The sequence below is a fragment of the Cricetulus griseus genome, chromosome 3, assembly GCF_003668045.3.
Source record: "Cricetulus griseus strain 17A/GY chromosome 3, alternate assembly CriGri-PICRH-1.0, whole genome shotgun sequence".
Taxonomy (NCBI): Eukaryota; Metazoa; Chordata; class Mammalia; order Rodentia; family Cricetidae; genus Cricetulus; species Cricetulus griseus.
Window position 1 is genome coordinate 146,844,319 of NC_048596.1, and position 25,116 is coordinate 146,869,434.

A 25,116-nucleotide genomic window follows, 5' to 3' on the forward strand; every position below is an offset into this window, starting at 1 on the left:
TTGGGCAAGGTTACAAGAAATTTTCTTTTCCGTCTGGTGGCTTTGTTTTGGGTTGGTTGATTTTATTTATTTGGTGTTTTGTAGCCCAGACCAATCTGAACTTGTGGCAATCCTCTTGTCTCAGCCCCTTGAGTATTGTGATAACAAACATGTAGCATGATTGGGATAGGTCCTCAGTTCCTCCGCACTGTGGTGACTTTGCTGTTCTGTGCCATGTTTGGGGTGTGTCAATGGTCACAAATGGGTGGTCCCTTAGGAGCCTGTGCAGTGAATGGTTCAGGTGCTCTTATTGTCTCTTACCAAGAGTTACAATAGCCCAGGGAGGTTAGCAAGTTTCTGAGAGTGGGCAGTTGACAGTAGGGGGAAGGTGTTGTGTGCCCTGGCTTCCAACTCCCTCATTACTGTCACTCAGTAATTCTGGGAAGCCTTGCCTTTCTTGTCCTTGTCACTCTGCTTGCACTCTTGCTCTTTGTTTTTAAAGATACCGTAACTACAAAAAGGAGGGTTTTCTTCATAAATGCAGATTTCTTTTCAGGCTGAAGTATTGTTGTTTGTTCACTGTTACTGCCTTGTTAGTCAGAGATGTTTTAGGGCACCCTTCAATTAACATTTATAATGCCCAGGCATTATAACAGGCTTAACAAAGTTAAGCAGGTGCTTCGTTCAATAAACAGCATGAACATCCTGGAAATATGTGTGTTATTTAAACACTTTCAGAGTCTGTTTAACAAACTAGAACATGGGGCCGGCAAGAACTTTCTGAATAGAATTTTAATGTAGTGAGAACTATGACAACAGACAGGACTACATTAATTAAAAAAAAAACAAACATTTGCATAGCAAAGGAAGCAATCAGCTGAGCATACAGACAGCCCAAGCATGGGAGACAAGCTTTGCTAGCTATACTTCAGGCAGGGACTAATGCCTAGAATTTACAAAGAAATGCAGAAATTCAACACCAAACCAATAAAACTTCAAGCCAGCAAATGGTGTGATAAGCAAGCAGTTCTCAAAAGAAGAAGCACAGCTGCCCAGTGGTGACTTTAAAACCTGTCCATATCCCTAGGCATCAGAGAAATGCAAATTAAGATGACTTTGATGCCACCTCACCCTAGTCAGACTAGCTGTCATCAAGAAATATGACAATAAATATTGAAGAGGATGTGGGGAAAGATTTCCCTTATTTATCTCTGGTGGGGGTACAAATTAGTATGGCTATTAAGGAAATCAGTTTGGAGGGAACCTCAAAAACCGAAAGCTGTAACTACCGGATGACCTAGCCATTCAACCCTGAGCACTTACCTACCAAAGAGATAGTTGCGCACCCCTGTTCATTGCTGCTCTGGTCAGCTGCCTGCAAGGAAATGGAACCAGCCTAGTTGGCCATCAACAGAGGATCAGAGAATGAAATGTGGTACATGTACGAAATGGAATATTTTTCAGCTGTAGACAAAAACTAAATCATGAAATTTAAAGAAAAATGGATGGAAAATATATTAAGCTAGGTGACACAAATTTAGAAAAATGCCTCATGTTCTTTCATATGCAGATTCTAGCCTATAATATATAGTGTATGTATGTAAACAGGTATAAGTGTGGGTATAATGTATTATTTAGAAAGGAAACCAAGAGAAGCTAATATTAGGTGATGAGGAAAGAGAATGCAGGCAAGAGGACATGAGTTGTGAAAAGGACACTGAGTTAATTTTTTTTTTTCTATTTTGAACCCTGTCATAGTTTTTTTTTTTTTTTCTATTTTTCTATTTAATGGATAGTAAATGTGTAAAACCCTAAGTGATGCTTCCTGGCTTCAAAATGGCCATTCTAACCACAGAAGTTCACTGAGATCTACAGTTTGGAACTGGACAAGTGTTGGAGTGGCTACACTAATCTAGCTGTGCTATGTCTTATTTGAGTTAAGTAAAATATGGTGATTTTTCTTTCTACAGTTTGTAAATAAGATATTTAACAGGCTGATCTAATTCATTATAACTTTCAGACTAAATAAACTTGAAGATACCATTATATTAATTAAAGGGAAGATTGAAGAAGTGAGTCTTCCTGTAGAAAAGGTGGATGTTATTATATCAGAGTGGATGGTAAGTAAAGTTTAATTTTTTTTTAGATGAACATGGTAGCAGTTTTGACTCATTATATTTGATAAGTGATGATGGTGACAGCTGTTTTAGATAGTGCTGACTTTGTGACCCCTGCGGAGGTAGCAGGCATGTTCTTCTGCTTTCTAGGTTTGTAGGGACAACTCCAAGCACTAAGAAGGATGGGCTCGGGCTGTGCCTACCAAGTGTCTCCATCCTAATCTCTGTCCTCCCTGGCCCACTGTGCTGTGCCATCAGTGGCCTTTCCTACACTGTGGAATTCATTGACTTGTGTTATTTAGCTTTAGATTGTGTTAAAATCTTGAGTCAAAGCAGAATATTTAAGTATATAATCAAATGATGGTATTTACCAATGGATAGAAATTTTTGATACAAACTTCATGGTATCTTTTCAGTGACAAATTTCATGTGTGGAAATTTGAAGGTTTTTAAAAAGTTCTGTATGATAAACTATATTTTCATGTAGTAAGTTTGTTAAAACAATTTAAGCTGAAATTTTCTATAATTTTTTTTTTTTTATGGACATAGTGACAATCCAGCAAAATAGTAGTAACTTTTGGGAGCTTTTGAAGTATTAGGATTTAATAGTTGGTGTTTAGTTCAGAGAGGGTGTCACCTGGGCATGGACAACATAGCCTTAAACGTTTGCATTTCATTTTCTTCTTTATTGCAAGTGAGTCTTCAGGGCATTGTAACTACTTCTCTGTTGCTTCATTTTTGGCAGTGTTTTACCTCGGCTGTCTGCTAAGTGCCACTGCTTTGCTGTCTGCTCCCTAAAGACACATGCAAGTCTGTTCCTGTATAACCTCTTTCTCCATTTTATTTTATTCCATTTTTATAAATTTTATTGTGATTATAATATATCATTTCCCCCTTCTCTTACCTCCAAATCCTCGTGTGTGTGTGTGTGTGTGTGTGTGTGTGTGTGTGTGTGTGTGTGTGTGTGAGACAGAGAGAGAGAGAGAGAGAAAGAGTTCCTAGATACATACATATGCTCAGTCCATATGTTACATGTGTGCATATGCTTTCAGGGCTCACCACACGGTTTTCTTTGCACTTAGTTGAAGCTTCTGACACAGCCGTCACAACTTATGTTTTTTTTTTTTAATTCTTTTTTGTTTGTTTGAATTAGAAAAAAGATTGTTTTACTTGTGAATCCCAGTTCCCACTCCCTCCCCTCCTCCCCTACCACCACTCCCCCCAACTAAAACCCTACCTATCACATATCCTTTCTGCTCCCTAGGGAGGGCGAGGCCTTCCATAGGGGGTCATCATATTCTCTCAAACCCTTGGGTAGGGGGTAGGCCCACCCCTGTGTGTCTTGGTTCAGGGAGTATCCATGTATGTGGATTGCAGCTTATGTTGTTATTAAACCGCTTTTCTCCAGAGTATGAACCACAACTCACTTGGTCCTGGCAGATTCCATCACAGGTCTCAATGTAAATAAATGATGATGGGCTCTCTTGAAAGGGAACTTGTCTGAAGAAAGTCACTGGCTCTGTCACAGCTGTATTTGTGAATATCCGTATAAATATGAAGGCAGATGTTGTATGGCTGGTTGAGGATGTTGCTGGGAGTCAGACTGCCTGAGCTCTTAGCCTCCATGCATTCTCTCTGGGGCACGTGCTGGAACCTCTCTGTCTCTGTTTTCTGCTTCGTAAAATGAAGAAACAGTAGCACTCATTTCATGGGCTCTTGTGAGGATCAGATGAGCTGCTGCTTGCAGATGTCTCAAGATGGTTCTGGTGTATCCTAACATCTCAGGAAACAGCTGTTCGGTTTTAGACAGTAACACAAGCAAGTGAATGAGTCGCTAGACTGGGTTGTGAAGCGTAGAATGGCTGAGTAACTGCCCAGATGGCTCTCCTGGACAGCAGACCTGGCCCTGCAGAGACTGTGCTAGGATTCATCCTGTTCTCCCTCCTTTTGGACTTGACATTCAGAGTCATCTTGAGTTTGTCTGTTCTTACTGACTTCTTTCAGTTTTGGAGAATAGTTGTGACCTTGACTCCCTGGATGATGAGGACAGTGGTACCTTCAGTGTTTCCTATCTTCATGGCTTATAGGTCATCTTGTAGATGCCATGATATGATTTTAGTGTTGGTTCTTAACCACTATTCACTATCCATGTTTCAGAATGTTGGCACCAACTGTCCTTTGACCATGGCCTCTCCATCCTTAACTTCTTATTCATCTCTTAAACATGACTGCACTCCCAAGTTCTCTTTCATGTTCTTTTGAGTCCTGTATTTCTGATTTGATGTCTTCTTCTTGCCTTAGCTGCTGGACTTAGACTGTGGCTGTTTCCCACAATACCTTTGCAGTGTCTTGGAGAGAACTGGTTTCTGTCTGATTTCTTTTTCTCTGCAGTATTTTAGTTTTCATGTTGGAATGGCTGAGGAATCCTTAAAGGGGTATCTGAATGTGAAGAACATGTGTCCAGTGTCCCTGAAGGCCATATTCTTTTGGGAGCAGTTTTCTGACTTTTCATCTTAGACATGTCTTTGATATATCTGCTCTGCCACAGCCTTTGAGTGTCTGGTCTCCTGACAAGACTTCTTTTCAGTCTGTAGTCCTTGGGCCGGGTTATATTTTCCTCAAGTCCTTCCTGATGGTTGGTGCTTTTGTCTTGTCTAGTGTTGCTAAGTCTTTCCTCCACTCACTTCCCTGGTTTTCAGTGTCTCGTCTTGTTGCTTTACTTGTTCATCTTTGAATTCCATTCCTGTTTTATACTGAGTAATGTCCATGTGTTCCCAAGTTGTGCTTGTTACCACCAGGTTGGAAACTACATCCTTTTGCACCTTATCCTCTTGCATTTATTGTGTGGAATGATGGGAAGGAACTGCCATGGAGTGTTGTGTAGCCTCTGTGCCTTGCTTTGCTTCTTTCCTACTTCTTGCACACACATGGGCTCTGTGTAGACTGTCCTAGCTAATGAGGGTGGCTTCCTGACTGTCTGCTCCTTATTGAATCACACTTCCTTTCAAGCAACAGTGTGAGGGTGGTATCTTTCTAAGTCAGGACATTCAAGGATCATCCCCTTTTCCTTTCTTAAAGGTTTTTTAAATTTTGATTCCATCTAAGAATTTGAAAGGTTTACCTAACAGAAACATTTGCAGAATGTTGTATCACATAGAGGTAGGTAATAAATGGCAGTTGAGGGCCTGATAACTGGCCTGAGATAATTTGACTCTGGGCCTGCAGCATTCCAACCTTCCATATCCTTGGAGTTCAGTCAGTCAGCATTTATAGGTACAGATTCTTGGGAACTTTCACTCGAACAGTGGAACAAAGCCTCTTGTCAACTTGAAACACAGGAAGTACACAAGGAATTTACCTTATTGACTTTGACATGATTTTAGATTACTGGCTTTGGCTTAGTTCTTCAAGCCACATCAAGCATTAAATTAGGGCTTTGTATTCCCCTGAGTCTGATTTGAAAGTCCTTCGAAGTGGGGTGGAGTGAGGAGGAGTATTTGGCCATCCAGTACCAAGCTGTTTGGGTGGGCTACTGAGTTCATTACGTTTGGCCATTCTTGTTATATGGGGCAGTTTCTTGCAGTTCTCACCTGAGCTTCTTCACCAGGTTCAGCAAATGCCATTAGTATAGAAGCTTACTGATACATCTAACAAGATGGTCTTTTCTATTTGTTGTATTTGGAAGATTGAGGTCTTGTATTTTTAACTCTCCAATTATACTGCTAGTTACCATTTCCTATAGCCTTGAAATTGTGTGTGTGTGTTATGGAATCACTCTTTATGGAACTATACTTGAGGCTGGGTAACTTATAGACAATAAAAATTTCTAAAAACTCAGTTTACAAAACTGTAAGTTCAGAGTCAAGGTTCTGGCAGGTTCTGTGTCTGGTCAGGATCTAGTGTCAGCTGCCAAGATAGTGTCCTTTGTTGCATGCTCTAGAGGTGGACACTGTCTTCATATAGACAAGGACAGAAGGGGCAAGCCCACCGCCTCAAGTATAAGCAGCTTCCTCCTCACGGTTCAGTCACTTTGTAAAAATCTCCAGTTCTGTTCTTTTGAGACAGGGTCTTCCAGACTGACCTCACACTGGCAGTGTATAGCCCTGGCTGGCCCTGAACTCACTGTACTCCTGCTTTAGTCTAAGTGCTGGGATTATAGGCATGCTCCCCCCCCCCAGCTTTCCTTCCATCTCCCTTTTTTTTTATAGTCAATTTGTAGTTAGCATATAAAATAAAGGGTTTTATTGTATCATTTTCACATATGTATGTCATTGAATGTTACTAATAATGTCCCACTGGCCTGCCTTCCCCTTCCCTGCTGGTCCCTTGACCCTACATGGCTCCCCTCTGCTTTAATGATGTTTGGGTATTTAAATGTGTGTGTGTATAAATCAAGTTCACTTCACATGAAAGAAAACATGATTTTTGCCCTTCTTCCTGTTACTTAGTTTCCCCCTTTTAGGCTTCCCCTTTATATTCCTGTCTATTTTCTTGTCCTGTGTATCAATTTATTAAATACAAAGTCTGCATATGAGAGAAAATATGTTTGCCTTTCTTATTTTACTTTATACCAGTACATTGTTGGTTCAGTGTTAATACATGAATTTAGGAAGACACATTGGGATTATAGCACACTGCTGTGTCTCTTTAATGTGATGTCTTGACTAAAGGTGTGAGCTAATAACTTTGGTTGTTCTCCTAAGTGTGACTACCTGCTTATGATTATTATTCCCTGGTTTGATGTAGTGACTCTTGCTTTAAAAATGCGTTACATCCTTTAGCTGTGAGAACCGAGTCTGATGTGTTCTGGTCTTGAGATGATGCTGTTCCTTTTTTAATTTTCCTAAAACACTGCCACAATGCAAGGGGAAGGGTCTGTATTGATCAGGTCAGAGTGCCATCTAGTGGAAGAAAGGTTTTTAAACTTTAACATTTTCCAGAAGAACAAGTAGAGGAGGCTCTTGCTCTTGAGAAATCCATGGCACTAGAGTAAGCACTGTGTGATCAGGGGTTGGCTGGAAGACTGTGGTGTTACAAGTCAGTGGGCAGCACACACTAGATGCCTAGCAGGAGCAGCCCCTGCTGATGCTCATGTTCATTCTCCCTCACACAGAAGGCAGTCATCAGATGACGTACTAGGAAACAGTAGCTTCTTTGACGAATGTTTATTTTGCACATATGCAGTTTTACCATCTTTTGACTACATGCTAATATAAAAATGCTAAAAAAAATGTATCCTTTATCTTTGCCCTGTTACTCAGGACCCATCCCCATCTTCCACCAGAATCTGTGATTGCCCTTTTGGATTTGTGTGCATCTGTAGTCCACAGCATGCTCATTTGTTAGCATGCTCATGCACATGTGTGGCAGAATAAAGTGCAGGGCACTGTGTGTTCTACACCACACTTACATTCATGGGCACTTATGTTACTGGACTTTTTCAGTATTTATATTAGAGTCATGTATATTCCTGCCATTTCCCGTTTTATTTTGCTTTGTTCTTGTGACAATTTAGTAAAATGAAGTTCAGCAAACTGGAAGGTTAAGAGGAAGGACAGTAGCTATTAACAGTTTGTACACCATCTTTACCCAATCACTTTTTTTAATTCTTCTCCCAGGGTGTTGTGCATGGCAGGCAAGTCCTTAACTCTGAACCACACCCCCAGTCCTTCCCTTTAGCCTGTGTTTGTGTGTGTAAGTGGATTTCTTACATAGCAAATACAGATGGTCCCTAGCATAAGATATCTCAGGTTATGATTTGTCAGCATTATGTTTAAAATCCTTTTGTTGTTTCCCCAGAGTAGCATAGCTGGGCCATGTTGTGGATGTGGTTTAGTTTTTTTGAGGCCCTCTGTACTGATTTCCATAGTGGCTGCACTAGAACACACTCCTGCTATTTGAGTAAGTGTGTCCTTGTGTCTCTGTGCCTTTTGATGAGGTCTAAGTTTTGATGTCAAAGTCCTTGTTCCTTTCCCCAAAGAAGGTGAAAATATTTTTCTTAAACTGTATTCCTTTCCTTCTTACACTTGGTCTTGAATCCACTCGGGCTCTCTGCAGGGCAGTTTGATGATTCTGACCATAATGTTGAATGTGCTCATCCAGAAATTTTGGTAGACAGATGACTGTCAACAGTCTTTCTACAGAGTAACTTTATTTTGAACTGTCTTGTAACTTCATTTTTTGCCCAAGGGTGTTTTAGTCATTTGGTCATTTCAAATTAGAAAAGAGGCTGTTATTGAAAGCATCTGTCTTTATTTAATCACCAGTGAACCTGTACCGGAAGATATGAGCATCTTAGGAGCAGGGGCCTGTTTTCATGAATGAGTCTGCATCAGTGTGTTCCCTGGTTCTCTTGTAGCTCTTAAGTTTTGAAGGACAAATGCGGTATTTAATCTTATAAAGTAAATGTCAGTCTTGAAAGAAGAATGCCCCATGAGCATCATAGGCGGTAATATCAGGTATAATCCTTCCAGATGGTGCCCTACAGGTGAGGCAGCAGCCTGTGAAATTGTACTCTGAATTGCACACAGATGATTGGGGCGTTCGTAGCAAAAGCTTTCTGGTATCAGTAATAAATGACTTGGTTCAGAACCAAGGACAGTTCCCAGGAAAGTAAAGTCTGCTTAGTCTCATTGGAAGCCTTTAGTAGAATGAAGTTGCAAAATGGAAAGTTAAGAGGAAGGAAAGTAGCTGTTAACAGTTCATACGCCATCCTCACCCAGTCACTTTTTTTTAAAAAATTCTTCTCTCATATATTACATACCGACTTCAGTTTCCTCTGCTTCCTTTCATCCCATTCCCCCACTCCTCTCCCCCAGATCCACTCCTCTGTTTGCCTTCAGAAAAGGGTAGGCCTCTCAGGGATATCATCCAAACACAGCAAAACAAGTTACAATAAGACTAGGCACAAACCCTTATATTAAGGCTGGGTGAGGCAGCCTAGTAGGAGGAAAAAGGCTCCAAAAGCAGGCAAAAGAGTCAGAGAAACTCCTGTTCCCACTGTTAGGAGTCCCACAAGAACACCAAGCTACACAACCATAATATATATACAGAGGACCTAGCTTAGACCCTTACAGGCTTCCTGGTTGTTGGTTCAGTCTCTGGGAGCCCCTGTGAATCCTGGTTAGTCACCCACTCACTTTATTTTTTATTTTCTTTTTTTCTTTTTGGTTTTCCAAGACAGGGTTTCTCTGTGTAGCTTGGAGCCTATCCTGGCACTCGCTCTGGAGACCAGGCAGGCCTCAAACTCACAGAGATCCGCCTGCCTCTGCCTCCCTAGTGCTAGGATTAAAGGCGTGCGCCACCAATGCCCAGCTAGTCACCCACTCACTTTTAATGAGGTACTTTAATTAATTTTTTCCTCAGTGTCAATTTTTTCACTTTACTTATAATCTATATGTCACATAGTCTTCTACACTAATGTTTCGGTTGCTCACTAAGTTAATGCCACTCTGAAGTATTCTGATCCACAGTTTAATATTCTTATCCCATTTAGCATGTTCTGTGGGAAGTTTTTCATATCAGAATTCCTGAGTCCTGCCGTACCCATGTTACCTTAATACAAATATGTAATCTTCCAGTCAAGCAAATCAAATAGAAATTCAGACCTGACTTCTGTCATCAGAGCAGGTTCACATTCTGCTTTAGTTCATTCATAAGTTTGTGTGACTGGGTTTTTTTAGGTCTTAAGCTGTTACCATTTGTAAGCCTTGATTTCTTCATTAGGTGATGGCAGTGACAAATGTGTTCTGTGAGATAATGAAATGACATATTCTCTATAAAGCACAGTCAGTACCACCCTTAGTACTCAGCGGTTTTTGTTAAAAAAAAAAAAAAAGCAAGAAACTCACTTTAGATAAGTAATTTTATTTTGTACCATTTTAAAAGCAGGTTTCAGTGTGGTTACATATGCATTACATGCTGTTGCTCATTCAGAACTTGCTGCTCCAGACAGTGTGGTCCATGTGCTTGAACTTCTTGGTGCTTACATTATAGGGCCATTTATGATTGGCTGAGACTAAATAGTCAAGGAAATAGATGTGAATGAATAATAAAGAAGAGAACATAGTGATATGGAAAAGTCCATTTAAATGGATTAACAGTGGAGCAGTTACTGAATAGCAGGATAACCACTTACCAGTGAACTTGTCAAGCTCAGAGTCTTAGGTAGTGTGACAAAGCTCCTGTCTGTGACATGTATGATTCGTTGTTTGAGGGAATGTTTTCCCATTGACTGGCTGGCTCCTCTGTATTTTGTTTGTTTGTTTTTTTGTGATTATGGTGTCTGTAAGTATTCCTGGCTGTCCTGGAGCTCACTGTGTAGACCAGGATGGCCTCAAACCCACAGAGATCCTCCTGAGTGCTAGAATTAAAGGTGCATTCCACCACACCCAACTGTTCTTTAACTTAAGGTTTACCAAGGACTTTGGTGTAATAGAAGCTTAGATGGGGGCAGAATCTTGCATTAGAATGGAAATCCTGATCAGAGAGAGCCATGCAGAGAGGTAAAGAAGGTGGAAATTGGAAGAATTGACATATTGTAGCTGTCTCTTCTGTCCCTGCTGCCCTGATCAAAAGCCCATCACCTCTGAGTCTATATTAGACATGTTAGTCTCCATGTGTCTCAGGGGCTATGCCTAGTCCTGCATATGAACTGATGGAATTCTTTGCTTTTGGAAATCTCTGGCCAGGAACAACTGGGTGGAAACTGGGGAGCAGAGATCCAGCATCTATAGAGGATGTTTATGCATGCATAGCTACATCCCTTGGTTACTCTACAGGAGATCCTCAGAGTTGAAATTGGAACTGATTTGGATAATTTGCACTTAAAATTGTATTTCTTAGTTATAAAGACATTTTGAGAGGTTTTATATTTTCTTATCTAGTTTGATTAAATGAATAATACAAGAAAAATGTATTGAGGGTATTAGCTAGTTTTATATCAACTTGACATAAATTAGAGTCCTTTTAAAAGATGTCACACAAATTGAGAAATGACCCTATCAGATTGGCCTGTGAGCAAATCTGTGAAGTGTTTTCTTAATTCATGATTGATTTGGGAGGATCTAGCCCATTGTGAGTAGTTACCCACAGTCAGGTCGTCTAGAGTTGTATAAGAAAGCAGGTTTTGTATATGAGTGTTTTGCCTGAAAGTATGTGTCGACTTTTGTTGACCTGTGTAGATCTTGTCTGCTGAACCTGGGATCTGAGGATATGAAAGAATGGGGCGGACTACAGTCTAATGCTGTGGACAGTTGTACTTCAGTTTCTGTGTACTTTTACACACAAATGTAACAAAGCAATGATCCAAGGAAGGTTGTTTGAGTTCAGAAAAAAACATGTAAATAAACATCAGTAAGCACATACTATTAACAGAGCACCCCTTCCCAGATCTTTCTCAGGACAAACCAATTTAAACACAATTGTCTGGTACAGAGTATAGATTATGTCTGGGAAAGCATAAAAGAAAGACAGAAGGCTATATCCAGATTCAAGGTGTACCTACCAGACCTGATTGGGTTCTATAGCTTTGATCTGACCTTCAACAATAACCAAATCTTATAAATTGAATGTCAGTGTTTGTCACAGATGCATGAGATCACATCCAAGAACAATCCAGGGAACAAAATCCACATGAGATAAAAGGCCCTCTGCCCTTTTTCCTGGAGCTTCTCATGTTCCCCAAGGCACTGTTCACCATGGGATATTCTTTCCAGCCATATGTCTGTGTACTACATGAGTGACTGGTGACAGAAGAGGGCATTGGATCCCCCTGAAGCTGGAGTTACAGATGGTTGTGAGCCACCATGTGGGTGCTGGGAACCAAGGCTGGTCCTCTAGAAGATCAGCCAGTGTACTTAACTGCTAAGTCATCTCTCTCAAAGCTCCAGTGCTTCAAGTTTTTTTTTTTTTCTTCTTCTTCTCTTTTCTGTTTTTTTTTTTTTTAAATTAAAATTATTTTTGTTTTCCAAGACATTGTTTTTCTGTGTAGGCCTGGCTGTCCTGGAACTTGATCGGACTGGCCTTGAACTGAGAGACCCACCTGCCTCTCCCTCCTGAGTGCTGGGATTAAAGGCATTTGCCACCCATGCCCAACTTCTGGTGATCTTTCTATCCCTTGGCTAACCCATTTTTACTAATTCCTTGGCACAGTTTTGATTTACTTTACTTAATGTAAAGATGCCCATTTACAAGCATTTGTGTGTGTAGATCTGTATGAACTGGTAATTATTCATTGGTGGAATTCCTCACATCCCCTGTTCCTTGAACACACAGGGCATATTAATAGGTGGTAGTGTTTAGTGTTTAGCATTTGACTGTCATACTTATTCAGAAATTTTCCGTGAGCCTTAGCTTCCATGGTTTGAACACATCTGCAACTCAGCATGGGTGCCTGGACATTTCCTTCCTTCTTTCCTTCTTTCCTTGTTTCCTTCCTTCCTTCCTTCCTTCCTTCCTTCCTTCCTTCCTTCCTTCCTTCCTTCCTTCCTTCCTTCCTCTCTTTTTTTCTTATTTTACATACTAATCCCAGTTCCCTCTCCCTCCAATCTCCTGTTCTCCCCCAACCCCCACCATCTCTCCAACCCTATCCACTCCTCACAGAGAGTGAGGCCACCCATGGGGGATCATCAAGGTCTGTCACATCATTTGGGGCAGGACCTAGCTTTTCCCCCTCTACCGTGTATCTATGCTGAGAGAGTATCCCTCCATAGGGAATGGGCTCCCAAAGTCCATTTATGAACTGGGGATAAATGCTAGTTCCACTGCCAGCGGCCCCATAGACTGCCCAAGCCCCACAACTGACGCCCACATTAGGGGGCCTGGTTTGGTCTTATGCAGTTTCCCCAGCTGTCAGACTGGGTCCATGAGCTCCCACTTGCTCAATTCAGCTGTTTCTGAGGGTTTCCCCAACGTGGTCTTGACCCCTTTGTTCATCACTCTTCCCTCTCTGCAACTGGATTCCAGGAGTTCCGATGAGTGCTTAGCTGAAGGTCTCTGCTTTTGCTTCTACCAGCTACTGGATGAAGACTCTATGATGGGTTACTCGCTTATGAGGATGATTCTTGGTTTGCTGCCTTTTTTGTTCTGTTAATTCATATATTTAATAACACCGTGTTTATCCCACCAGGGAATAATGTGTGCACAACAAAGGAGCAGATGAGAAAACAGCTTAGAGGGCTGATCGGAGAGTGCAGTTCACACTGTCCCTGATGCCAAGGATGTGGCCCTGGAGGGGAAAGAGTAGCTGAAGTGGGTGTGGCTTTCTGCACAGTGTATACTGTGTAGTGTGCTGATAGAATATGGCATGTTTAAGACCCAAAGAGTGTCTCCTTTTCCTGTGTACTCCATTACCCTTTCCCTGGGAAGGGTTCACCACCACTCCCTGAAATCTGGTTACACTAAATTTTGTCCATCACTTTCTTGAAGATGCTGGTGCATGGCAAGTAGCAGGCGAATTCTAGTGGAAAAGTGTGACACTTGCTCAGAGTATGGGCAGTGGCCCTGCTCTGTCAAGAACGTCTAGTGTGCAGGTGTGCCCTGTGAACCTTATTGATGAGTGAATATTCCTATTGTTCCTTGATTTAAAAAAAAATATTTGGCAATACATAGATACAGTGATCGTCCCCTCCCTCTTCCTCTTTTAATGACCCTTTGCTACCAGTTAGTGCTAACTGTATGCACATCAAAGAAAGCTCTTTAGACACTGAATACTTTGGGAGATGGCACTTTATGCCCAGGTTTTCAGTCCCATTGGTCAGGTGGTGGGCTATCGTGTGCATGGCAGAATGTGTAACATCTCATGGCTCTGCCCAGTGGACACCAGTAGTGTTTCTACCCTAAGAGTGTCCCAGTGTGACAGGTCCCAAGAGACAAAATTTATCAGGACTAGTACTACCAATTAATCTTGCAAAAATTCCAGAGAGCTGCAGGGCTGATAAAAAGTTTCTGCCTGAAGTTATCCTTTCACTGGACAAGAAACAGTAGACTGAAAAGTGGAATTGCAGGTTCGGATTCTGTTCTTGTACTGTATGTAAAACCTGATGGGTCCACTTCACACACTCAGTCCTGGCCTTCCAGTGCTACTGTATAGAACTTACTGTACATACAGTGACTGGCAGAGTTGCATGACAGAGAAGAAGGTACTTGTGGACACAGCCATTGGCTGCTCTACTGGGTCTCTTGTGTCAGTGCCCATTCCTGATACTCATCTCTTCCTCCCTGTACAGGGCTATTTTCTTCTTTTTGAGTCGATGTTGGATTCTGTCCTTTATGCAAAGAGCAAATACTTGACAAAAGGAGGATCAGGTAAGTACGACCTTTGAGTTTTAATCTGGTTTCAATGTGGTGCAACCTATTGAACCTTTGAATTTCAGGCATACTGTACATGGCTTGGAGAATTTCAGTGGAGATGAAAGATGTTCCCATCGGAAAGAGCCTTGGTTACTTAGATAGGGGACTCCAAGGCCATGGTTTGTTAGGACATCTTTTACTAGAAGGTTCTTTTGTTTGTTTAATAGAAGGTAAGGACTAGGTGTGGGAAGCTTTTAATTTTCAAATTAAAATGTATCGGAAACATCTTTTCTTTTTTATCCTTGTGTCATTTAGCTCCTGTTTTCCACTCGTAATCTTAGCCAAAGGCCCATAACATGTTTCATACTAGGTTGGAGACTATTGGCTTTAATAGCAAATTTCCCTTACCTCACCAGCTTACAAGCTCCTCCACTCTGTGATTTAGTTCAGGTGTCTAGAAAGGTTTTAATCACCTCCCACCTGTAAGTCTACTAGAAACAGATCCCTTTTAACTTGGAAGTCTTTTTTTCCCATGTCTGGGGGAACGTAGTGTTCAGATGTGCACTTCCCAGCATTGTGCTTGGGTGCCTGGTGTCCTTAAGAACAGGGATATTCTTGCTCAGGCCTCCTGCCCATAGTACCCTGTAGCTGTACAGGCAGTTACAGTACAGTTGAAAGTCCTTAGGCCAAACCAGGAGAGCTAGGACAGGTCCTTCAGACAGTGGAGCACTCTAGTAGTGTTCTGTGTGTTCCCTCTTTCTCAAGGTGCACTTATCATATATTCTCTTTAAAGTAGTTCTGATCTCTGCTTGTTAACCTGGCTAGAAGTTTAGGTGTCTGTGATTGTTGTGATCTTCTTAGTGACTGAAGGAAATAATATCACTTGATGATTCTCTAGTGGTCGTCACCATCACCCTTGCTTATATTATATGTAATCTTCACCACAGCCCTTTGAGGTTTGGGTAACAGTATCAAAAGGTGTCCAGGAAGATGACACCATTAGGAGGCCAGGACTGCATTTCTTTTACTTTTCTGGTTTTAAAACTCAAATCTGCCTGACCTAATCACTATTCATGTTATTTTCACTAAACCTTGTTTCCCTATTAAAATGCATTTAAAACTTCTGACTCTTGTGGGGTTCTAGGGAACCCCCACCTCCTTCTGCACCATACCTCCCCAGTGGTGTCCATTGATCTCACTGAAGAACTGACAGCAGCTAATGCATTTAAATAGAGTGCTCAGTAAGATTCATTAGGCCCCCACAGCCATGGGACGATGGCAGCTGGAGGGATAAAAGGGAGGTTAATGATTCTAGCTCAGTCCATATTTTTATGTAACTGATTAACATTAGGATCATCTGGGGGTATAGTCAGAAGAATCAGCATTTAGCTGCCTGGGCAGTGCTGTGGAATGCTATTTGTTAATATAATTAGGAGAAAAAAGAAATAAAATATGAGCAGCATGAAATGAACGAATATTGCCGTCAGATGCTCATGTATTGTGAAGTTTTACTTTATGTAAAGTGAAAATTTTAGAAAGAATGATTGCATTGTGGAATGGGGTGTCGGTATTGTGGGCCCACGTGACCATAATGGGTCCATGATGTGAATGTAAGTTCATCTGTCTCCTCCTCTCTCCCATGAAGAAGATTTAAATGAATGTAAAAAAGTACTATGTTCTTGGATAAAGAGAATTAATGGAATTAATGCCGGAAGATGCCAGTTCACCCTTAATGTAAAATTTTATGAAATCTAAAACTACTAACAGTTGTTAAAATTGTAGATGAGAACTATATGTATTTTCCCATTTTCTGATGATTTTTTTCTAAGTTTGTAATGCTGTCCCACCAACAGGTTTGTCTCTAAGCTGATTATGAAATGTATGTGGAAAAGTAAACAGGAATGGCAAGAAACCAGCAAAGTAGCAAGCCTCTGGGATGGCAGGGACAGGAGAAGAGCCCTGCTGTATAGAAAGTGCATCCTGAAGTCTGGGCAATAAAAATCAGACGTCTCTGCTTCCTGTGTGGGGACAAGTTAAAGAAAGTGGAAAATCTGGTTATAGCCACAGATGTAACCAACACCTCTTACAATGCAGGAAATTAATTTTAGTAGCAACTTAAAATGTAATTTTATTTAAAAATAAAACAAAGCCAAATATAGTAGCTTACACCTGTAATCCCAGTACTTGGGAGATGGAAGCAGGAGTTCAAGGCCACCCTCAATTGTCCACTGAGTTACAGGCTAGCCTGGGCAACATAAGCCCTTGCCTTAAATGGAAAAAAGGATCAAATGAAGTAAGGTTCCTTCAGTTGGGCTCAGTGGTACAAACTTGTAGTTCCAGCACTTGGTAGGCTGAGTCATGAAGAATGCTTAGGCTCAAGACCAGCCTGGGCAGCATAGTAAAACCTTCAGACAACCCTTCCTCAGACAGCTTAATCCACACGGTAAATTGATCATTGTAATTTACCAGTGAATCAGATAGAATGCAAACACATTAGACTTGAGGGAGGAGTTCTTAAGAACCGAAATTTGGAAGCTCTGAATGATTTATGAAGTTGACTGCGTGTGTAGATTCCCATGTGACAGACTATACTAAAGCAAAGTCACAAGGACTAAAGTGGGGAATCCATCCAGCTCTTACCCTAAGTGTAATTTCTTGCATACTGGTGGATCCTCCCAGACTCGATGTAGGGCATCTTCCTCAGTTTCTCTCTCCTTGCTTTTTGAGACAGGGTCTCTCACTCCTTTAACCTCCATTGCTTTAAAAAGTAAAAAGGACTTAGAATTAAGATGGAATCTGATGAATAGGACAGTTAGAAAATAAACAGCCTCTACATTGAGCCCCTTGGTCTGTGAGCCTGTGTGTTTACAATGCTGTCCTTGCAGGTACAAAGCTCTGTATTTTTCAGTTGCCTGCTTGTGGTTTAGAATATACAAATGCTTTGTTTTAAGATTATGTCCTATGGTTTTGCTGAGCCTGATGGTTATTTCTAAAAGAATTTTCTGGGTAAAAAATTCAGTCATTTGCAAAGAATTTTAGTACTACCCTTCTTTACCTATGCTTCCTTTTCATACCCTTTGATAAAAACAAGAAATGGAATGTCCTTTCAAATACAAATGACTAAATAAGTAATTAGAGCTCGAAGAATGAGATATGTACCGGCTTTCAAAGATCCTTCTTAAAGTGTCTACTAGTTACCGCAGGGCAAAGCAAGTCAGCTGCAGTGTGGAAGCCAGCCAGCACTGAGAAATCAAACCTGACATGCTCAGGGGTGAAAGAGATTATATCTGCTAATAGCGTGGAGAAGTAACCCACTTTGGGAAGTTGCTCAAAATCAGCAAGAGTTCCTAAAATCATTTTTAGCAGAAGAAAGTTGAGAAGCTACTGATCTTCCTCTATCAGGAAGATCAGTTTTTGCACCTTGTCATTGCACTGTCCTGGACTGTGAAAGCAGCTCTCCTCTTGCTAAGAACCCAGATGCATTTTGGGCTCCTTCAAGCTTTTATCCACTTCCAAGTAGGATGGCTAGCAGCCTGTTCCAGATCACTGGACCAACACAGTCATGAGGGGCTTTTCCTTAAAATATAGATGCTTGGGCTTCATGGAAGAAGCCTTTGAACACAGTCCAGAGGCAGTTTATTTTCAGTACTCTTTCCCTTTATAGCCAGTGTGATGAGAGGACTTGTTGGGAGAAACACAAACAGTCAAAAGAGACTTATTAAAGGGCAGGAATGCTACAAAGAGAACTGGGAAGTGATATAGCCAGAAACTGCTGCTTGACCTGACCCGTGGCTGACCCATTACACTGTGTAGGTGCCCTGGAAATGCACCTTACACTTTCCCTCTACCCCTTTACCAGAGTCTTCCACCCCTATCAGCCTGGCCTCCTGCAGGCTGAAGATAGCCAGCTTCTACCATGTGCCTCCTGGGTAGCAGCAGAGCATAGGGATCCAGCCAGCCCTCCCTGCCCTGCCTCTGGCCTGTACATACCAGAAGTTACCCTAGATGCCTCCTGTTCTCCCAGCTGCTGTACTTTGGCCTTTCAACTCTATTTCTACCCTGTGATCAGTCACTCATACATTTCTGCTTTGCTCACTTAGTTTTAGTAATAGTTAAAATGTACTTGCTCTTTCTCCTTTCCCTTCTAACAAGTGCTCATTTGCTTTAGAGAGGTGGAGCTCTCGTTTGAAGAGCAAGACAGTGGGCTGGCATGCAGTGGGAAGTCCGTGGTGTCTGTGGGCAGACCTCAAAACTTGCATGTCAGTTCACTGGTTGTCTTCTTAGCTAGTAAAGACTGCTTCTCTTGGTGTTCCTTGCCTCCTTATCTTCAGTCTCCTTTTTTGTAATGTGCAGATTATAGCCCAGCTATAGACAGTCATCTCAAAGTCTAGACGAGGTGCCTGGTATAAAGTGGTTTTTCATTATGTATTAAGTGTCCTGTGTTCTTGCTGGAAACAAGAGCAACATTGACTTGCACCTTAAACAGTGGTGAAATGGGTTTGAACATGGTACCTTCATCCAGTAAGACATGGAGTGTATTTGTGCATAGAAAACATCACACAGAAGCCATGGAAACTGGTTCCTGGGGCTCAGAGTGCTGTTCCTGAACTTAATTATCTATTTGATCTTTACAATGTTTTACCACATTTGTTATATTGTGTTTTTTTTTTTCTTTCTAGAAACATCCTGATAATGTTGACCTTCTTTCAGTACATAGTTTTTCAAAACATATTCTGTCTACATATTAAGTCTACTTAAACTTTAATGGAGCTGATCACTATTTATTAGGTAATATGGAGGAATAGGTCTAGTTCCCAAATGAATATTTAATTTCCAAATTACTCCTGCTCTATAATTTGGTGAGTGTTTACATGGCTTTGACTCCTGTGTGCTGGTGTTTTGTGAGAGTTGTATTCTCAGTACTCTTCAGTCTCAGCCTTTAGGGCCCAGAAGTTTGTGAAGGCTTCCCTAGGGATGAAGGAGTTCCCATCTTGGTCTGCTCACCTCATGAGCTCTTCCAGTGACAGATGAATTCTGAGCAGTGAATCGAGAAGGACACAGATGTCAAAGCCATGGATTTATAAATGGTCTGGTAACTGGCTGCTTTTGTCCAATCAGCACTTGGCCGATTTCACCTACAAGCAGGCATAATCAATTATAGCTTTTATCTGACCAAAAAAAAAAAAAAAAAAAAATCAAGTGACAAATGTTTGAGACTGAGAAGGTAAAGGGTTGGTGGAGTTCTGGCAGGTGGCCCAAGATTTAGGCAGCTGTGCCAAGGTGGATGCTGAACCCAATTGACCTCTAGCACTGATTACAAATCTTTATGAATATTCATGTGTTTCTGAGAGAAGAAAAAAATCATTTCTGAGTTGAAAAACAAAAACCAGGATTCCTATACCTTTGAAATATAATTAACTTGAAAACTGTGCCTCTGCACTTGAAAAAGAAAAAACAAGTCTTGATTTTTTTTTTTCTCTAAACCTGACTTGCAGTCAGTTTTCCTTACAAAGGGATCATCTTTGTTCTCCATGGTGTCCCTAGCATACCATACAGCTTGAGGGGGTGGCAGATCATCGGTTTTTGGTAAAAGTCCAGGTTGTTTTGTCAGTGTGACAAGCCGTACTCCTGCCCTCTCTCTCTCTCTCTCTCTCTCTCTCTCTCTCTCTCTCTCTCTCTCTCTCTCTCTCTCTCTCTCTCTCTCTCTCTGGCGCTGTAGCACAGTGCAGCTGGAGCTGATGGGTTAGCATGCTAGTACAGTGGTGTTTCAGTGAGTGTGCAAACCCAGGCAGCAGACTGGATTGAAGCATGAGCTGTAGCTTGCTAAACCAGATGACGGTGTTAAAAACAAACTCAGTGAGGATTTTTAATCATGCTCTGAACTGCCCTTGAACTGTATTAAGTCATGTGACTGTCCAGGCCATGTAAAATGCTGCAGTATGTTTAGTTCCCATGAACTGCAGGAGCAGTGGCACTCCTAACAGTAATTGTCAACCACCCTGCTAAATCTCACCATCACTGTCTTCCCTCTTTTCTCTGGCAGGGTCTCAGGGTCTGACCCACTGCCTGTCTTGTGGACAAGGCTTTATTGAACACAGCCATTCTGCTTTCACAATAACCACACAAAGTGGTAATTTCAACCAAAACCTTCCAAAACCTAAAGTGGTGACTTTACAAAACTGGGCCTCATGGCATTCCTCAGGCCATAATAGAGAAAGCTGCAACTGTGACACAAATATCCAGAAGGGTATGAGAAGTTACTGAAATACCCAGTGCTGCCTCAAGTGGGCCAGTTGTTAGTCAGCATCCTAGTAACAAATTTATATTCCTCAGAATGGAGCCAGCCAGAGAGCTTGGCATGCTAATGGAGGAGGAGAGCATGGCCCTGAGCGCTCAACCCTGTACATGACTCTTGGGGATGCATGCAGAAGCTGAGCTGTGAGGCAGCCTTAGGGCCTGTGTCCTGCTTTCATGCAGCTCTTACCCTGGCCTCTATTTTAAAGGTAGCTTAGAGCTTTGAGCAGTCCAGTTTCTAAGGGTGAGATGGAGGGCCAACTCTCAGTCTGAAGGTTGGCTGGTGACCGTGGGCTGTTTCTGTGGTTATTTTATTCTATTGTCATCTGGTATGGATGTAACTGATGCTTTTTTTTTTTTTTAATTCATGGATTTTCTAAAAGTTGATGCTTGAGCTATTCAAAGGAGAAGTTAATTGTCGTGTTAGTTGGAAGAAACCAGCTGTGTGTTGTTTTGTCATAATAAACTTCACTATCCCACAGCATTTCCTTTAGCTCTTCTAAATCGTTTCCCAGCATCCCTCCAGTGCCCTCTTGATTCTCTTCCTTCTCTGGTCCCCTCTCAGCCTCTTTTGCTGCTTCTCCTGTGCCATTAATTCTGGTGCTAGTGACACATCTGGTGCTGCGTCTGGTAGGCTTCTGCTGTGTACATTTCTATTTGCATGCCCATAGTCTTCAGGTTTGTACCTTAGACCCAGATGATTCCACATCTTATGTTTCATCTCCTCATTGGCATTTTCATCGGTGCCAGTGAACACATTCCTCATGGATGTACCCGTATTGATGCCCTTTTATAGCCTTCTCAGCTGCTAAATCCAAGCACTGTTCCTGATCCCTGCTCATCTCTGCTGGCCATCTCTGAGTTCCATCTCCTAACTGTCCTTCAGATCCATTTCCTCTTCATGCTGTTGCCAGCAGTCTGGTTTTCACCACTTGAATCATTACATATTCTGAACTTGCCTGTTTTCCTCCCATTGGTTCTTTACATAGCACTTCCAGTGGTTGTTCTAAAACTGAAATCCTATCACAGTGCTACCCTAGGTAAAAGTTTCATGGAGTTATCATTCTTAAAATAAAGTCCAGTTTGCAGCAGTGGTTTATGGAGAGCTTTGGGTCTCTCTGCTTGTCTAGTTAGAAATACAAGTGCCACCCCTTAATGGTGACTGATGCACACTATCACTCTGCTAGAGCACCCTTTCTCTCCCCACTTTTGAACTGGTTTCCATTCTTACATTCTTACATGGTAGCCTACTTCCCCCCTGCAGCCTCATCTACCTAGGTGATCCACAATGCCTCGTGCTTTCTCTTTTGAAGACAGCCTAGGCTACATGAGATCCTTTTTTCAAAAAAATTGGTAAATACAAATTTCTTAAGGGTAGAAATTTGTATCCATAGTCTTTTATTTAGACTGGCACATATTTAGCAATCATTTTATATTAAATAAGACAGTGTAGTATGAGCCAGTCTTCTCCCTGCCCATAAAACTCCAGTGTGACCCCCCTCCCCTACTCCATGGTGCTACATACTTCCAGATGGTTTGTCTCTTTATGTGTACTTTAGAGGAACATATGAAATAACAATTTTAAGTTGTCATATTTTAAGTTTTACTATTAATGTGTTTATTTCAAGGTTGTTTTAGTAATTTTAATAGGAGCCTATATTGGGATGCTAATTTTACCATCATGATTATAGACACTTAGGGAACTTATCTCCTTCTCTCATTGTCTTCATTGATTTCTTCTTGCTAGTAGTCCACATAGATAGGTTTGATATTTATATTTAGCCATTTAAGACCATCCTCTAAGTGAAGAGAAGATGCTACATAAATGGGCATTTTCTTTATTCCAGTCTACCCTGACATTTGTACCATCAGCCTGGTGGCTGTGAGTGACATGAGCAAGTACACTGATAGAATTGACTTCTGGGATGACGTCTATGGCTTCAACATGTCCTGCATGAAGAGAGCAGTTATTCCAGAAGCTGTTGTGGAAGTTGTAGATCACAAGACTCTTATTTCTGACCCTTGTAGTATCAAGGTAGGTGTGGTCATTCCCTCTGTGTCTGTGGGACTTGATGCTAGGACCCCCTGCACATTCCACAATCCACGTATGTGCAGAAAACCCCTGTGCAAAATGAAGAAGTGTCTGCATGTGGCCTGCATGCATCCTGACATACACTTTAAATTATCGCTTACTTCACTTAAATTTACTGCAAAGTGGGTGCTGTTTAAGTAGTAGGCCATATTGTTTAAGGCATTTGAGAAAGTAGATGTCTGCACATGCTCAGTACAGGTGAAAAGGCAATTCTTTCAGTCCACAGTTGCCTGAGTCCAAGGATATGGGGCCATAAAACAGGATGTCTTCTTACTGATTTTCCATGTGGGCCTCTTCTGATTTTAGTTTTGTCCAAAAAAGGGTCAGACTTGCTTCTGGGCCATCATTGCTTAGAATCACTTCTCGTTATTCCATTTATCAGCCTTCAAATCCAAGTCCTGGAGCTGGTTGAATCACTTATACATAGTTTGGCCTCCTGAAGGTGGAGGCCAGCATCTGCAGTGCTGGCATCTGCCTCACCACTACCTGGCATCACGCTGGCTCCCACAGTTTATTAGTCCTATCTTATGCTCCACAGTTTAACTTCTTACTCAGATTTCTTCCAGCCTTGTTAGATTAATTACCATGAACTTAGCTGAAACTGTAGGGCGATATGTCCACTTGTGTTTTACTTTAGTCCAGGTTAACCTATGGATTTATTGTGACAGTTGATTTTAAATGGGTTACAATAGCTTGGCAGTGAGGAGTCACCTTGAGTTTCTTAGCACATTGGTTGTCTAAGTAGATAATGGAATGTGTGAATATTTCAGCTGTGGGTTTAGGGTAGTATCTTCTTCTAGTCAATGACTTTTGTAATATATAACTATTCTCTGAACAAAGGCAACTTCTCAGCAAGCAAGCTTGATTAACTATGGTGCTGCTGGGTGCCTGGTACACTGATGTCCACTCCATGCTCTGCTGCCCTGGTACCCTGGTAGGAAGAGGTGTGTGGAGCTGTTTGAGTCAGAACAGAGGGGAACAGTTACAGCCACCTTGGACCTATTGCAGAACAGGATGAGAGTAGGGAAAGGGAGTGCTGAGTTCTCTCCTGGTGCTCTTTTGCTTGACCCTTCAAACTACTGTGAATAGTTGAAGTAGCTGGTTTAGGACTGAAACTCCAAGGTGTTTAGTAGATGCTCTGTGATGTCAGACTTGCCTGTTCAACATCGTTTGTTTTTCCCCATTCTTCCTACACCTAAAAGCCCTCCCATACTGTAACTTTCTTTAAAAATTTTCTTCAACTATCTAAAAGAGGGTGATGATCCACGCTTTGGCTATAAATCCTATCACTTGTCAACCCTTCCTAAAAAGTGCCTTGGAGAGCTTGAGCCAGGGCAGAAGACAAAGAAAGGAATGGGCTGTTTCTTTCTAAGATGAATCCATAGTTCTGCGGTTTGGTTGAATAATTGTGGCTTTTCCTTTTATCTAACAAGCTTATTTAAATACACTGAGAGGTGAATTTTCCTGACAAGGTTTCTCTTCATCAGCATGTGTTTTCAACTTGCTATTTCCTCTAAGAAGATTAATGTCATAACCTGAAGCATAGCAGATCCAGGTGGTGTGCAGTGGTGGTATGCAATATGATTTCAGTGGCAAAAAGAACACTAGGTTTTAAATTTGAAGTCTTTAGTGTGTCAGCAAAAGTAGCAGACAGATCAGCATGTGACTTCATAGATATTACTTACAGGAAGTCAAAGTAGAAGATACCAACTTGATTTAAAGAAACATTAACTATTAATATTCCTTTAGTTTGGAAAGAATCCTCAGAATGGTTTGTGATTAGAAGTTAGGAAATAATTGGTTTGCAGCTGTTGTGTATTAGCCAGGCTTTGTTATTCCTGTTTACTGATCTTTTTCTTTCTCCTTTGTGTTGGGAAGCATATAGATTGCCACACTACATCTGTCTCAGACTTGGAGTTTTCTTCCGATTTTACCCTGAGAACTACAAAGACAGCCATGTGCACGGTAAGCCACCCCTTCCTACTTCCATAGATCTCATTAGCTGTGCAGTTGATTGGCAGAGTAATGAATTAATTACCAGGCTTGTGATAAATGAGAACGGCTATTGCCATTGACAGTCTCTCTTTGCCTTTGCTATCGCTGGACAGATCTGCTTAATAGATGAGTAGACTTCAGAAAAGTCCCTGCAGCTGGGTGTGGTGTAATCTTAGCCCTCAGGAGATGAAGGACAGCCACAGCTGTAAGACCCTGTCTCCTATAGTTAATTTAGTTAATAGACAGTAGTGGGCAATCTTGGTTTTTTGTTTTTCTTTCCTTTTTAGGTTATTATCTATCATACTCAATGGAGAACATTCAATTTTATCTTCAAAAACATAAGTTCTT

At 41.4% G+C, this 25,116-nt stretch overlaps 1 protein-coding gene across 1 annotated transcript in view; it reads left to right on the top strand.

Annotated features, from left to right (window-relative positions):
* Prmt3 (protein arginine methyltransferase 3) overlaps positions 1-25,116 on the top strand; it is an 80,444-nt gene that overhangs the window by 28,653 nt on the left and 26,675 nt on the right. Inside the window, exons 10-13 of the mRNA XM_027410503.2 lie at positions 2,000-2,099; positions 14,324-14,402; positions 22,529-22,716; positions 24,652-24,738. Coding sequence (XP_027266304.1) covers positions 2,000-2,099; positions 14,324-14,402; positions 22,529-22,716; positions 24,652-24,738 — 454 coding nt within the window. The remainder of the gene's footprint in view (positions 1-1,999; positions 2,100-14,323; positions 14,403-22,528; positions 22,717-24,651; positions 24,739-25,116) is intronic.